This window comes from Hyaena hyaena, unplaced genomic scaffold, assembly GCF_003009895.1.
Source record: "Hyaena hyaena isolate Hyena2069 unplaced genomic scaffold, ASM300989v1 scaffold_390, whole genome shotgun sequence".
Taxonomy (NCBI): Eukaryota; Metazoa; Chordata; class Mammalia; order Carnivora; family Hyaenidae; genus Hyaena; species Hyaena hyaena.
Genome location: NW_024081018.1, coordinates 1,073,636 through 1,089,009, shown reverse-complemented (window position 1 = coordinate 1,089,009; position 15,374 = coordinate 1,073,636). Strand labels below are relative to the sequence as shown.

The window sequence follows — 15,374 nt, the reverse complement described above, 5'->3', positions numbered from 1 at the left end:
TTCTTGATAGAAAGCCTCACCTGAGTTTTCTCTAGGACCTGTGGTTTCCATTAGTCTAGAATTATCACTCATGTTGATTTCATACTTTGTGTTCAATTACAGTTTAATTTAAAGTCTGGTTTTCTTTTCTTTCAGGTGCTGGAGAATCTGGTAAAAGCACAATCGTGAAACAGATGAAGTAAGTTGGAACATGGCCTTTTGTAAAACTACACTTCATAATAATGCATGGAAGTCTGTAGTATCTTTTTATTTTATGTCTGTGTTAATGATCTGTGGTTTTCTTTTTAAAGAATCATTCATGAGGATGGCTATTCAGAGGAAGAATGTAAACAATATAAAGTAGTCGTCTACAGCAATACCATACAATCCATCATTGCAATCATAAGAGCCATGGGACGGCTAAAGATTGACTTTGGGGAAGCTGCCAGAGCAGTAAGTGTTTCTCGTTTCCTCTTCACTTGCTCCTTTTGAGTAGGTGCAGTTAGACAAAATTCGCTTCATGTTTTAGGGAAATGAATTTAAGCAGCAAGATTAGATGTAGCAAAGTGATATGTGCTCTTTCGAGAAGTGTTAGCAACCTGCTTTCAGAGATCATAGATTACCACCACAAAGAAGAGTTAAGAAAATACGATTCTGTGGATATACTGAATAGGTTTCTGTGATAACTCTCTTATTCATTTGCTTCTTTTATAGCACTGTTTACTTTTAATTTATAGTAGTAAATGCTAGTAAATTGAAATAATCTAAAAGAGGTACCTCTGCCTTCTGAGGGATAGAGATAAAAGACAAAATCAGTCTCCCAAAATAAACTTGATAGGGACATAAACACGAAGTCAAAATTTTAGGGGCAATTTTTAGGTATTCAATAGTACTATATCCCTGTGCTACATCGTACTACAGCCTGTAGAATTGGATTATACGAGGTCCTAGGATAATAATTGCACATGTCAGATATTGAAAAATTATGTTGATTAACTCTAATACTTAGTGTACCATGTAATTCTTGTTAGTTAGGATGTTTGATGCAGTAAGGAAAGGGCCAAAATGAAAGTAGGAGATCTTTTATATCTCCAGCTATAGTCTAAGAGAAAGCTTGTAATGTATAGAATGATTTCCTAGACCTAAGGGACTCATCGACTTTGTTCAGAGTGTCATTCTTAAGCGCTGTGGACAATAAAAGGAGGCTCTGCCTGGAAAGATGAAGCCGTGTGTCTGTGAAGTAGCTTAAGAACGCTTACCTGCTCTCAGCTTATCAATAAGTTCTTAATCCAAATTAATATGCAGTAAATAAGTGGGGAAATCATTGATGGGAAAAATTGCAAAGGGATGGTTATAATAGGGTGGTATTTGAGTAGGAATCTTAGAAATGGAATAAGGGAAGAGGAGCCAGGGAAAAGGTTGTTAAATGATTGGAGAGAAGAGTAGCAAAAGAGGGGATGAGGAAATCATGTGAGGCATGACTTTTATGTTCTTGTGAGAAGGTGCCATATCACAAAAATTAAAGCCTTTATTTCTCTAAACCTCTGAGAGGGAGAGCATGATAGCAAATGCAAGAGTACATGAAGCATTTTTGTCTTAACATCTTTTCATCCCTTCTCTACCTCCTGCTTTTCTTTCCTTTTACTTTCTTTCCTCTTCCCCCCAGCTCTCTCCGGTGTTCTTTTTTTATTCCCCCCTTTTCTCATTTTCCTGTCACCCAGCTCTATGTCTCTGTTGTGTTTGCTGTATCTGGTGACTTGTCAGTACTACTGTATTTAGTCCCTTCCCTTTCTTTGTTGGCTTTTACTCCGTCTCAGTTATTTACTTCCTCTCTTTATTTCTTCCTTTATCTATCACCATTTGTCCTTTATATCTCTTAGTCATCCTTCCTCCTTTCTTTTCTTCCCATTATCAAATGAGTTGTATTAATGTTTGGGTCCTCACACTTCTTTGTCACCAGATACAGTTGACATTTTCTGTCTTGGTCCTGTTGTGCTGCTGTAACAAAATACCATAGACTAGTAGCTTAAAAACAGCAGACATTTATCGCACACACTTCTGGAGGCTGGAGGTCTGAGATCAGAGTGGCAGCGTGGTTGGGCGAGGGCCCTCCTCAGTTGCAGACTTTTCACTGTGTCCTCACATCGTAGAAGGAGAAGGGAGCTCTTTGGCATCCCTTTTATAAGGACACTGATCCTGTTCGTGGGGCCTCCACCCTCTTGATCAAACAAAGTATCTCCCAAAGGCCCCAACTCCTAATTCTATGACATTGGGCATTAAGAAATTTTGGAGGGACACAGATATTCAGACCATAGTTTAAATGACTTCCTTTCATTTCTTTCCTTTGTCAGATCTGTGTCATTAATCTTTGGGTCCTAACACTCCTGTGTCACCAGATGTAGTCAACATCTTCATTCCTGTTAGGCCTTCTGAGTCACCTAGCTTTCCAGCATCCACCCATCTTAATGTACAGCCCTACCTGATTTTTTGAATTTTCTCTTTTTTCCTCCATATGTAAGGGTTTATATTTATAATTCCTCACTTATCGTTGTCCATTTCTTATGGTTGGTTAGAGAGTGAATGGACAAGAATAGAGCTGGATGACGGGTCGGTTGCTTTCGTATCTGTTTAAGGGTGGAGATAGAAGGTTCATTGTAAAGAGAGGCCTCCTTTTTAAACAATTTTTTTTAATTTTTATTTAAAAAAAATTTTTTAAGATAGAAAGCATGAGTTAGGGAGGGGCAGAGAGAGGGGGAGACAGGAACCAGAGTGGGCTACGCACTGACAGCAGAGAACCTGATGCTGGGCTCAAACTCATGAGCTGTGAGATCATGACCTGAACCAAAGTTGGACGCCCAACCGACTAAGCCACCCAGGCGCCCCAGGAGAGGTCTCCTTAAAGGCCTGTAAAGAGGGTTTGTTGTGGGGAAGCCAGAGTAGGTCAGTAGAAGAGATTAAGTGGTAAGGAGAAAGTGTTTCCTTTTAAAGCAGTGTTCACAGTCAGGACAGCAAAAATATGTAGCTATAGCTCTCTTTCTCTCTCTCTCTTTTAATAACGTTTCTAAAGTTAGAATTGTGGTATTTTAAAAAAGTAATGCTTATTGATGGTTTTGAATACCTGCATGAGTATACTTCAAGTTTCAGAATAGATTATAAAGTCTTTACATGTTAAATAAAGCACCATACTATATATATGTAGAAGGACATGCTCAGTATTGTGTATGTTTGCTAATCTGTGTACTTTTTCAGATTTCCTCAGTCATTTGTTCCTTTATTAAAATTTTTTTCTAAGTTTATTTATTTTGAGAAAGAGCACAAGCAGGGGAGGGACAGGGAGAGAGAGAGACAGAGAGAGACAGAGAAGGGGAGAGAATCCCAAGCAGGCTCGTGGGGCTTGAAGTCATGAACCATGAGACCATGACCTGAGTGGAAATCAAGAGTCGGACGCTTAACTGACTGAGCCACCCAGGCGCCCCAAAGATAAAAATTTTAAATAAAGGAGGTACCTTTATTTATCTGATAGCACAGAGCCTGCTTGGGATTCTCTTTCTCCCTCTCTCTCTGCCCCTCCCCTGCTCTTTCACTCTCCCTCTCTCAAAAATAAATCAATAAACCAAAAAAAAAAAAAGTTTTTATGTTTGAAAAGAGAAGAGAGGAACATACAATGTTAGGTGAAGCTTCTTAGGGTTGGGCCTAAACAGTTACTTGAGAGAATGTAGGAAAGCATATTATAAAGGAGGACTATTACTTGGCAAAAGGTTTTAAGGCTGAAGACCCTGAATTTGGCATGCTTAGTTTTGTTTTGTTTTGCATAGTGGGTGCATGAGTTTTGGGAACACAGAGAGGTCTTAGTAGTTCATGGCTGTGATTTCACCTGTGTTCTGAAATGCTTTTTGCTTGCCAGTTTATTTTCATAATGACTACTTACAATACAATTGTATGTACAATTGATGACTCCTCTTCTCCTTTTATTTTTTTCTTTACCCAGTATATGTGTTTTTTAGTATCTGCATTTTAATAGTTATTTGGAAGTCTCCTGAGGAATATAAGTGTGAGATTTGATGTGGGGAGAGCATCCCATGACACCTGGGTTTGTTTATTTATTTAAGATTTTATTTTTTTTCTTAAGTAATCTCTACACCCAATGTGGGGCTTGAACTCACAACTCCGAGATCAAGAATTGCATGGTCTACTGATGGAGCCAGCCAGGCACTCCACAAGTTCTTTTTTTTAATATATTTTTTTTAAAGATTGAGACCTGGTTTATTTTTAAACTTCTGACAAGTAAGCGTGGGTAGAATAAAGCAAAAACAATCAGAGCTCTTACATCCCTTTTCTGTCCTATCTACAGTTCACATGTTTTAGGTTTAAAAACTGTAACTACTTATAAAGCTCTATCTTTGACTCATGAGTTTGGATCAAATCTCTTTGTAACTTTCTTTTCCTCTTGCTTTTTTTTTTTTCTCTTTCTCTTATTTAGAGGATTATTATTCCTTGGGGAATCTAGCAACTGAGTTTTTTTCTGAGGGATTTATTTCCCCCACTGGGGTGCCAGGCTTCGTATATATCTTAATTTCCTCTTCTTCCTGTTCTTCTGTCTGAGTTGAAGGGGGAAGAAGAGAACACTTTTTCCTCAAACGCAGTGAATGTTTTACTTGCTCTGATACGTTTAGACTTTATCTCTTACGTGCTAGTTTATTCATTTCTATTTTTATTCTAGGCTTCCTTTAACAGAATGGGAATATGTTCTATGTGCTCATCTCACAGACCTTTTTTTTCTGTCAAAAATCACGAGTAACCAGGGTGATTTGTAGGGCAGTCAGAACAGATCTTTTCAGGGCATGGTGGTATATGGTAGGGGGACTGAAATAATTCCTCAGCTTAGCTCTGTACTTCTTTTTTTTTTTTTTTTAATATTTTTATTTATTTCTAGGAGAGAGAGAGACAGCGTGAGTAGGGGAGGGTCAGAGAGAGGGAGTGACAGACTCTGAAATAGGCTCCAGGCTCTGAGCTGGCAGTCAGCACAGAGCCCGACGCGGGGCTCGAACCCACGAACCGCGAGATCATGACCTAAGCGAAAGTCGGACGCTTAACCGACTAAACCACCCAGGCGCCCCAACTTAGCTCTGTACTACTTTTTTTTTTTTTTTTAAATGTTTTTATTTATTTCTAGGAGAGAGAGAGAGAGACAGCGTGAGCAGGGAAGGGTCAGAGAGAGAGGGAGTCACAGACTGAAACAGGCTCCAGGCTCTGAGCTGGCAGTCAGCACAGAGCCCGACGCGGGGCTCGAACCCACGAACCGCGAGATCATGACCTAAGTGAAAGTCGGACGCTTAACCGACTAAGCCACCCAGGTGCCCCCTTAGCTCTGTACTTCTAACTGTAATGGAGTAAAGAGGGGGAATGACTTCATTGTAAATTCTCTCAGACTGCCCTGCCTGGAAAGGTCTCTTTATTTAAAAAAAAAAAAAAAAATTTTAATGTTTTTTTTTTTAATTTATTTCTGAGAGAGAGAGAGACAGGGTGAGCAGGGGGGCTCAGAGAGAGAGGGAGGAGACACAGAATCTGAAGCAGGCTCTTGGCTCTGCGCCTGCTATCAGCACAGAGCCCGATGCGGGGCTCGAACCCACGAACCGTGAGATCATGACCTGAGTCGAAGTCGGACACTTAACTGACTGAGCCACCCAGGCGCCCCTGGAAAGGTCTCTTACATACTTCTCTTAAAATAATGTAACATACTGTGTGTGTGTGTGTGTGTGTGTGTGTGTGTGTGTTAATGTTTATTTTTGAGAGTGAGCAAGCTGGTAAGGGGCAGACAGAGGGAGAGAGAGGGTCCGAAGAGGGCTCTGTGCTGACAGCTGAGAGCCTGATGTGGGGCTTGAACTTACAGATCATGAGATCATGACTTGAGCTGAAGTCAGATGCTTAACCGCTGAGCCACCCAGGCAGCTGTGTGTGTGTGTGTGTGTGTTTTAAAGAACTCCTGTCAAGTCTTTAAGAAATGTAGATTCAAATTTGTCTTTTTGCTTAATTGCTTTGCCAGGACGATGCCCGGCAGTTATTTGTGTTGGCTGGCAGTGCTGAAGAAGGAGTCATGACTCCAGAACTAGCAGGAGTGATTAAACGGTTATGGCGGGATGGTGGGGTGCAAGCTTGCTTCAGCAGATCCAGGGAGTATCAGCTTAATGATTCTGCTTCATAGTAAGTAATTTTTCCTTGAGAAACTATAACAGAAAATAATTTGGTGACCATAAGAAAGTTCACTGTCCTTAATGAAACATGTAAGTAACAGATGCTTGTTAGAAGTCTGTAGTATCCCTTGTAAAGATGGTTTCAGTTTAGGGTTATATAGCCCGTGGTCATTTTGTATGACTTGGAGAAAAATGCTTCCTCTTGAAATGTAAATGGGAGAATTGGCACGAAGAAAAGAAGCTCTGTGGTAGTTTATAATAAGTAAGTGAAATAAGAGAGAAATCTTTTGCAGCTGGATCCAGGATCTCTTCCAGCGCAGTAAGTTCCCTCCGCATAAGGACTTTGCCAGCTAGTGAGGGAAATTAAGAGTTATGATATCCCCTTTTATGCACCCAACTCTGTGGCTGGGCTGCACTATGGATTTCTCTGGTACTAGTCACCACTTACAAATCTTTTGCCAGATCACAGTAGTAGACTTTGTACAGAAAGAGAATGTTGAGTCTTGGAAGGAAGTCAAAGCATCTATTTGTCAAGGAAATTCTCTTAGATTTTACATCATTTTGGAGAATTTGTAATTAATACTTGTGCTAGGCTATTACATGGTATCCTGTTTTGCTTCTTTTATAATATGTTTATTTATAAGACCTATATTCAGAATGTATTTTTTTTAATGTGCTTTTTGGGGGCCTGGTGAGTTCTTGGTACCTGTATGCATTTCTATACTAATTGAAGGTACTTCAGACCATTAAGGTATTTTATCCAACAATCTGTTTTTCTATTCTTCATTCTAGTTATAGAAGGAAGTTAAATTAAAAATTTTTAATGTTTATTTATTTTTGAGAGAGTGAGAGAGTATGAGTGAGGGAGGGGCAGAGAGAGAGGGAGACACAGAATCCGAAGCAGGCTCCAGGCTTTGAGCTGTCAGCACAGAGCCCAACACACGGTTCAAACTCATGAACTGTGAGATTATGACCTGAGCCGAAGTTGGATGCTTAACTGACTGAGCTACCCAGACGCCCCGAAAAATTTAGTTATTCTTTAAATGAATCTTAACTTTAGAAACAAGGATCTTTTAATATTTTTTAGTTGCAGATATTTGTATTTTCAGTAATTCTTCCAGTAGTCATGAAAGCTAGATTGTAATTATTACTTTTTTCTTATCATACTTCATTAAGCTTTGAATCCTCTAACTATATCAGAGAACATGTGATTTATAGAGTTTTTCCCCCCCTGAATTTTGGTTGAAGCTTGACTAATTCCTAACATTAATTAGTTTTATAGAAGCTTGTTAATAATTCACTTATATTGGTACCACCTGTTCTTTGGCTTTCTAGCCAAAAAATTAAAAACATTTTTTTTTAATGTTTATTTTTATTTGAGAGAGAGAGAGAGATACAGCGTGCAAGTGGGGAAGAAGGAGAGAGAGAGAGAGAGAGAATTAAAGCAAGCTCTAGGCTTTGCACTGACAGCAGCAAGCCTGACTCGGGGCTCAAACTCACGAGCCATGTGTGAGATCCTGACCTGAGCTCAAGTCCTGTGCTTAACCAGCTGAGCCACCCGGGCGCCCCTATCCAAAAAATCTTTAGAAACCCTGAAAATTTTAATTTAGCTTTGAAGCAGTCTTCTAATTATTTTGCTGAATACTTACAATTTGTTTTTGGACTCAGATTTTTAAGAAAACCACCAGTTTTCTGTTTCATGAATGAAAACAGGAAATATTCTTATTGAACGTAGTTCTCATTTTAGTTTTAGTAATGTAGACACCAATTCTCTAATGCCCTATCAAGTGTCAGAGCCTACAAGTGGCCCATTAACTGTAAATGTCTGAGGGCTTTTGTTTTGGTTTGTTTTATGTGCTGTGCAATGTACAGTTGATTCAGTATTTAGTGTTAAATTTCGGGAATCTTTAATAAGAATAACATCTCCAGATTTGTTTTTAATTGGCCTTCACAGTTTAGTTTTGATAGAATTAAAATCACTTTTGTGTGGTATATATAGAACCTACTTTAATTGTTTTATGCTGGGTTCACATTTTTTGTCATCCTTTCTGTGATATGGCAGGTCTGATTTCATTCTGCCACTTTAGTGACAAGTTCAGAATCCACTTGTGGTAAGGAACTAGTTTATAGTTTAGTCTGGTGACTTGCTGTGCACGTGGTTGGTAAAAGTAAATGTGTTTTTATTTAGTTACCTAAACGACCTGGATAGAATATCCCAAACCAACTACATTCCGACACAGCAAGATGTCCTGCGAACAAGAGTGAAGACCACGGGCATTGTGGAAACGCATTTCACCTTCAAAGACCTTTACTTCAAGTAAGTCCGTAACTAGCCTCTGCTGGATGTGCCAGAGACAGGTATCTTTCCTTTAGTTAATATCTCTTAATCAGGGTACAATTTCTCTAGGCAGTATTCTTTGGTGTAAAAACCTACCATCCTGTTTATCAGCCAGTATTTGAATATTTTACCTGATTGGGGGCCCAGACCTTTCTTCTTTGTCCAGATAGCATCAAATGTTGTTGTCCGTTTGGAGGAATTTACATTCAAGATTAAAATGTAAATATCAGTAAACGTAATCACGTGGTTATCAGTTTATTTTATTTTAATTTTATTTTTTCCAGCTGCTTTTTTGTTGGAATCAACAAAACAGGTATTGAATGTTTGTTGTTTAGAAAGGTAACAACAATACTAAAGCTAGAAGACTTGTTTTTTGGTTTAGTTGTATGGCTGTGTTCTGCCATTTTGATATTAAAATAGAAATGCTTTACTCACCTGTCAGCCCTTCCTAACCGGAGTGCATTTCCCTTTAAGTTTGATGGAATGGAGCTTATGCTGTCGTGGCCCCTGGACTGCTTTGTGCACAGTATCGCACACAGCCGAGTTCTTAATGTAGTGTAGAATGGAAACTCGACCTGGGGAAAGAGGGATTTGGGGGAAGTATGACAACACAGAAAAAGTGGTTGTTTTATAAAGAGAAAATTCTAGAACATGAATACAAGGGACTTTCTAATTCGCATTAGTCATTCTAAAACAGGCTCTAGCTTATCTGTGCGTTAATAGTCTTTTGTAAATACTAGAATTGTCTTTTTGGTTTCAACTTTCTGCTTTTGTGACCTTTGAGATTGGGAGTGAGCTTCTCCCCTTCAGTATATGACGTTCTTCCCTGTTGCCTCATGATGCTTGTATGTAGTGGACTGATACTCACCACTGTCACACGCAAATGTAACTCCTATCTTGGAGCTTCTCAGTTTGCTTTTCTCTGAAAACATTTGCTTTGTAGATTTCACAAATCCACACAGAGTTTAGGTATTACTAGATACCAGTGGAGGTCTTGAAATCTTAATAAACCAAAACAAGTTTGAAACATGGTGCAACAAAATAGCAGTTCAACTGAATATTTGTAGAATAGGAGCGATGCTTGTCTCTAGCACTGATGAGTTTATCTGATTTATCACCCGGGAAACCATAACAATGAGATGTCTTTTGTGTACAGTAAGATTAGCAATCCATTTATAATTAAACGTGGTGAACTCTATTTAGTGCGGGAAACATTCTTGTTGATGTTGTGGATTGATCTTTTTGGATAAATCCTGTTCGTCTATAATTTTATGTCAGGATGAGTAGCCAGATCTAGTTAAGGTGCCGTACCCACTTAATTGTTGACATGTAGATATATTGTTATGAAGTACTATCACTTCTTCCTTTTCCTCTTCTCTCTAGGCAAAACCACTATCCATTCATTCAAATATTTATTGAGCATCTACTATATGCAAGGCATTGTGTAATTGCTTACTTGCCTCTCAGTTATGAGGTAATGTTTATAAAATGTTCATCTGTTAGTCAATTATATTGTAAATGTTAATATGTGCTAAAAGCCCACCTTGGGGACATCTTAGTATTCTACCAGTTTCATGGACTTTGTAGAAAAAAATGAAGGGGTAAACTGAAATTATTGGTGTCCCAGTGTGTGTCTCCCCTTGAGAGACTTTTATGGTGACATATATGATGTCTGCTTTCCTCAAACCTGTAATATGACCCTGTATCAAAGCCAGCTTGTGATTGCATCATTCCAAGTGTCATGACCAAAGGCTGAAAAAAAAAAGTTGTTAAATCAACCGAAAGAAAAGGCTGAGTCATGAGGAGATAATATCACTCTTCTCTTTCAAACGTATATTGAGAAATTACTCAGTGATATCTTACTTCTCTCAGTTTCTCGGGAAAAATTCTTTGGAAATAGAGCCCTAATCACCACCGTCTATCTTGACCCACTGAGCCTCCCTGCGTCCCTCCTTGGGCGCTGGTACCGGCTAACAGACGAAGCACTGCAGGTGTTCGTCTTACCATAGGAGGGGACGAGGACACTGTTGACAGAAGTACAGCAGTTGAGCCAGGATGTTAGTAAGGGAGTGAGGGACTAAAAGTCATTTGTGGTGGAACATAAAGTTTGTCAACAGCTGAGTTAGCTTCAGATGAGACTGAGAGTTCGGAAATACTGGCTAAGTTTGGTTTTTAGATATTGAGTCCTACCCTGAAATACAATTTACCTTTTCCAAAACTAATCTCTGAAATATTTTTTCCTTAAAATAAGTAAAATATATCTCAACTAAACCTCAGCTTTAAAAAAGGAAGCCCTTACATGGAGGAGGGCACTTTGGGGATGAGCACTGAGTGTTATGTGGAAACTAATTTGACAATAAATTATTTGTAAAAAAAATAAAAAATAAAATAAAATAAAATAAATAAAAAAAAAAAAGGAAGCCCCCTTTTTTTTTAAAGTAAGGAAAACAAACTTTTTGGGGGCAGAGTGCAAGTTGAAGATTTCTGTTGTTTCATTGTTCACTTGAACTAAAGAGGTAAACCAGTTTGAGACGTAGAGTGGTATTGTGCGTAAGAGCTGGGGTGCTGGAGTTAGAGTGCCTGGGTTCAGAGCCTCAGTCCCCATTTGTTAGCAGTGTGCCCTTGGGCAAATTACTTAACATATCTGTGCACTGGAGATAATAATAGTCCTTACAGGAGTGTTGTGAGAGTCAAATGAGTCAGTGTACGAAAGATGTGTAGGATTGTGTCTGGCATTGTGGTAAATGGCAAATATGAGTTATTCTTGCTGTTACCATAAGTTGTATTATTCAGCTCTTCATTTTTCCTGTCTTTTTCCTCTTCTTCCTTTGATCCGTTTCAGTGCTTATTCTGCTGATTTTTGAAATATAATTTCATCTGATACAAGCTTTGATGGAGAGGAGGCTCAGCTAGTTACCTACAATGAGAATTTTGATTATTCCTAGATTTTATTTGCTCACATTATCCTTTTTTCTTTTGACTACAGATTATGAGTTTGACTACATTTTATCTGCTGCTTGTTTTTCTATTCTAAATGGGGGTTTCAACACACAATAGTGGGAGGTTCCCTAACCATTTCAGTTTGGGGAGAGGTGTGTTTGTGACCTTCCTGAATTTGTGCTTTCTCTCCCTTCACTTCAGGATGTTTGATGTAGGTGGCCAGAGATCAGAACGGAAAAAGTGGATTCACTGTTTTGAGGGAGTGACAGCAATTATCTTCTGTGTGGCCCTCAGTGATTATGACCTTGTTCTGGCTGAGGATGAGGAGATGGTATGTTGGATCTTCTGGTAAAAAGCCTGTCTCATGCAGCCACGAAATGGCAAATAACTTAGGAAGATTCAGTGCATCGATTTGCTCATTGAGCCAAAACTTGATTCCTTAATTTTTTTCCTTGTCAGTGAGTTTAGAATCCATGCTCTATTCTTAAGTGATATAACAGCGCACTGAGAATGTGCGCAGGATTAGGTCCTCATGGTTGTCAGTCTTCTTTCTTCCCACCTCCCAGCCTCCAAGAATTATAAAAATGAGAACTGATTTAGCTTTTGAGTTACCAGCTTTTGGTTTATCTCCACGGATGCCATTCAGTGCTTTTAAACCTTGTTGGTCCGTTTTTTCATTAACAGTTAATCCACTTTTACTTGCTGCTACTGACGTCCTTTTTCCGCCCCCTCAGAACCGAATGCATGAAAGCATGAAGCTGTTTGACAGCATTTGTAACAACAAGTGGTTTACGGACACTTCAATCATTCTCTTCCTCAACAAGAAAGACCTTTTTGAGGAAAAAATAAAGAGGAGTCCATTAACTATCTGTTATCCAGAATACACAGGTAAGGGGTCATGAACGGTTTTGCTGGAGGTACACGTCTTAGGTCAGCGCTTTGGTGGCACTCCTCTACCTGCCTTTTATTTTAACAGTGCGTGTGTGACCTTACGGAGAGTGCTCACTGGCCGTGGTATTAACGTTAAGCATGTGAGGGGCGCCTGGGTGGCTCAGTCGGTTGAGTGTCCGGCTTCGGCTCAGGTCATGATCTCGCAGTTTGTGGGTTCGAGCCCCGCATCGGGCTCTATGCTGACAGCCAGCTCAGAGCCTGGAGTCTGTTTCAGATTCTGTGTCTCCCGCTCTCTCTGACCCTCCCCTGTTCATGCTCTGTCTCTCTCTGTCTCAAAAATAAATAAACTATGAAAAAATTTAAAAACAAAACATTAAGCATATGATTAAGACCAGTTAAGTCTAAAGTGCTGTTCCCGACATAATTGATTTTACTGTGTTTATTTTACATTTCTGTCTTTCTCACTTTCTGAGGAAAATAGAGAAAGATAAAAATCAAAATTTGGTGTAAGTATGTTAAAAAAATACAAGGATAAGATACAGTACTGCACTCAAGACACAGTAGTTGTAGGGAGAGGGACACACATAAAGAATTTCACTGTAGTATGAAATGTTCATTAACAGAAGTGGGTACCGCTGTGGGTTCAGTGTTCTCTTTTTCTGGAGGACATGACACTTGGAGTGAGATGAGAGGATGAATTAGAAATCACCAGGTAGACTGAGGAATAAAAGCATTTTAGGAAGAAGGACTAGCCTATAGGAAAATATGGAGGTTTAAAAAAAAAAAAAAAAAAAAAGACACAGTACATTTTGAAACCTAGAAGGCATTTGGTATCGCCAGAGCTTAAAGTGGTGAGAGGGAGTTGTTGGAGTGATGGGATGGAGTATGGAGTGCTTTGTATTTCATACGAGATAGGGGCAACCTGTTGAAGGGTTTTGATTCAGGTACATGATGTAAAAGAAACTGTGCTTTATTTATATTTTAAAGTTTTTTAAATGTTTATTTAGAGAGAGAGAGAGTGCAAGCAGGGGAGGAGCAGAGAGAGAGAGGGAGACACAGAATCCGAAGCAGGCTCCAGGCTCTGAGCTGTCAGCACAGAGCCCGACACAGGAATCGAACCCTGACACAGGGATCGAACCCACGAACCACGAGATTATGACCTGAGCCAAAGTCAGACGCTTAACTGACTGAGCCACCCAGGCACCCCAGAGAAACTGTGCTTTAGAAAGGTGATACAGGAGAGCCTAGGTGGCTCAGTTGGTTAAGCATCTGACTTCGGCTCAGGTCATGATCTTTTGATTCGTGGGTTCGAACCCCTCATTGGGCTCTGTGCTACTAATAGCTCAGAGGCTGGAGCCTGCTTTGGATTCTGTTGCTCCTTCTCTCTCTGCTCCTCCCCTCCTTTCTTTCTCTCTCTCAAAAGTAAATAAACATTACATTTTTTTTTAATTTAAAAAGAGTAAAGTGTAAAAAATACTTAAGAAAGAGAAAGATACAATAAACGGCAATAAAGATAGATAGGAGGTGGGGCGCCTGGGTGGCTCAGTTGGTTAAGTGTCTGACTTCAGTTCGTGGGTTCAAGCCCCGTGTCGGCCTCTGTGCTGACAGCTGGCTCAGAGCCTGGAGCCTGCTTCAGATTCTGTATCTCCCTCTCTCTCTGACCCTCCTCTGCTCACGCTGTCTCTCTCTCTCGCTCAGAAATAAATAAAACATTAAAAAAAAAAAGATAGATAGTAGGGGAGTTGAAATAGTAAGGAGTCCCTTAGGATGCAAGTAAAATCTTTAGGTGAAGATACAGGGATATATCATCATAGAAGCCAAGGGCAGGAATGCAGACATATCTTAAGAATACCATTTAGAACTAGGAAAGAGGAAAGTATTAGAGATCCTGGAAGCACTTTCTTCCCCGTCTCTTCTCTGCTTCTGTGTATCTTCTTTCTTCTCTGCTTACCAGCTTTCTGTGCGACTCCGTTTATGTGATATAAGATGGCCTTGTCCTGGTCCTTCTCCTGTATTTAGGCATGTACATATGTTTATTTGTTTTGAGGGAGGGAGACAGAAAGAGAGAGGGAATACCAGGAAGGTATTGATCCCACCACCACCACCAGATCATGACCTGAGCCAATTTTAGGAGTTGGGCACTTAACCAACTGGACTACCCAGGCGCCCTTCTCTCCTGCATTTAAAAGATGAGGCTGGGGCATGCGGCTGGCTCAGTACGTAGAGTAGGTGACTTTTGATCTCAGGGTTGTAAGTTTGACCCCACGTTGTGAGATTACTTAGAAATAAAATCTTTAAAAAAAATGTTTTTTTTTAAAAGACCAGGCTAAACTGATAATGATTGGCCCCAGGTTCAAATTCCTAGGAGAGAGATTTTGGCCAACATTAAGTCAGGTAAAAATACTTAGCCCAGTCAAGGTCAGAGACACAAACATGAATGCCATGGCTGCATCACTATAACCTTTAGGTCAGAATTTGGTATTTTCAAGGAAGGAGAACTTTTTTTAGCTGAGCAGACACTGTAGGTGCCCTCTGTAATCAAGTGAAAGAGTGTAGCTAGGGGAAGGAAGCAGAAAGAGTCAAAGGTACTCCCAGAGTTCTGTCATGATTGGCTGCTGGTGGTGTGATCTCTAAGTGATACTTAGGAATGTTTATTTTGAAGTAGCTGCAGAACATCAAGGTGGACGTATCTAATAGGCAGTTTTATATGTGGTCTTGGAGGTTTGGGAGAGATTGAGGGTTAGATATATTGATTTGAGGTCATTTATAAATACAACATGGAGATGGATGAGATGACATGGGGTGATGCTATAGAATGAGAACGGAAAAGACCATGGGTAGAATGAGAGAGAATTTCAGACTCTCTTTGGCAGGAGAGAAAGAAAGGTTTGTATTGGGTACAAAGAGGAGAACCAGGAGAGCCAAAGTATCAGAAGCTGAGCTTAAGGAGTGAGGGGTGGTCAACACTGTTGTGTGCAGACAAATAAAGTAAGGTACACATTGAAAAGTGGCCTGTGGAGTTAGTGAGTGTTGTT

The 15,374-nt window shown here is 39.7% G+C and overlaps 1 protein-coding gene across 1 annotated transcript in view; it reads left to right on the top strand.

The window, feature by feature from the left end:
- The window catches only part of GNAI3 (G protein subunit alpha i3), a 39,126-nt gene that overhangs the window by 20,256 nt on the left and 3,496 nt on the right, over window positions 1-15,374 (top strand). Inside the window, exons 2-7 of the mRNA XM_039251085.1 lie at window positions 136-178; window positions 291-432; window positions 6,023-6,180; window positions 8,359-8,487; window positions 11,650-11,779; window positions 12,183-12,336. Coding sequence (XP_039107016.1) covers window positions 136-178; window positions 291-432; window positions 6,023-6,180; window positions 8,359-8,487; window positions 11,650-11,779; window positions 12,183-12,336 — 756 coding nt within the window. The remainder of the gene's footprint in view (window positions 1-135; window positions 179-290; window positions 433-6,022; window positions 6,181-8,358; window positions 8,488-11,649; window positions 11,780-12,182; window positions 12,337-15,374) is intronic.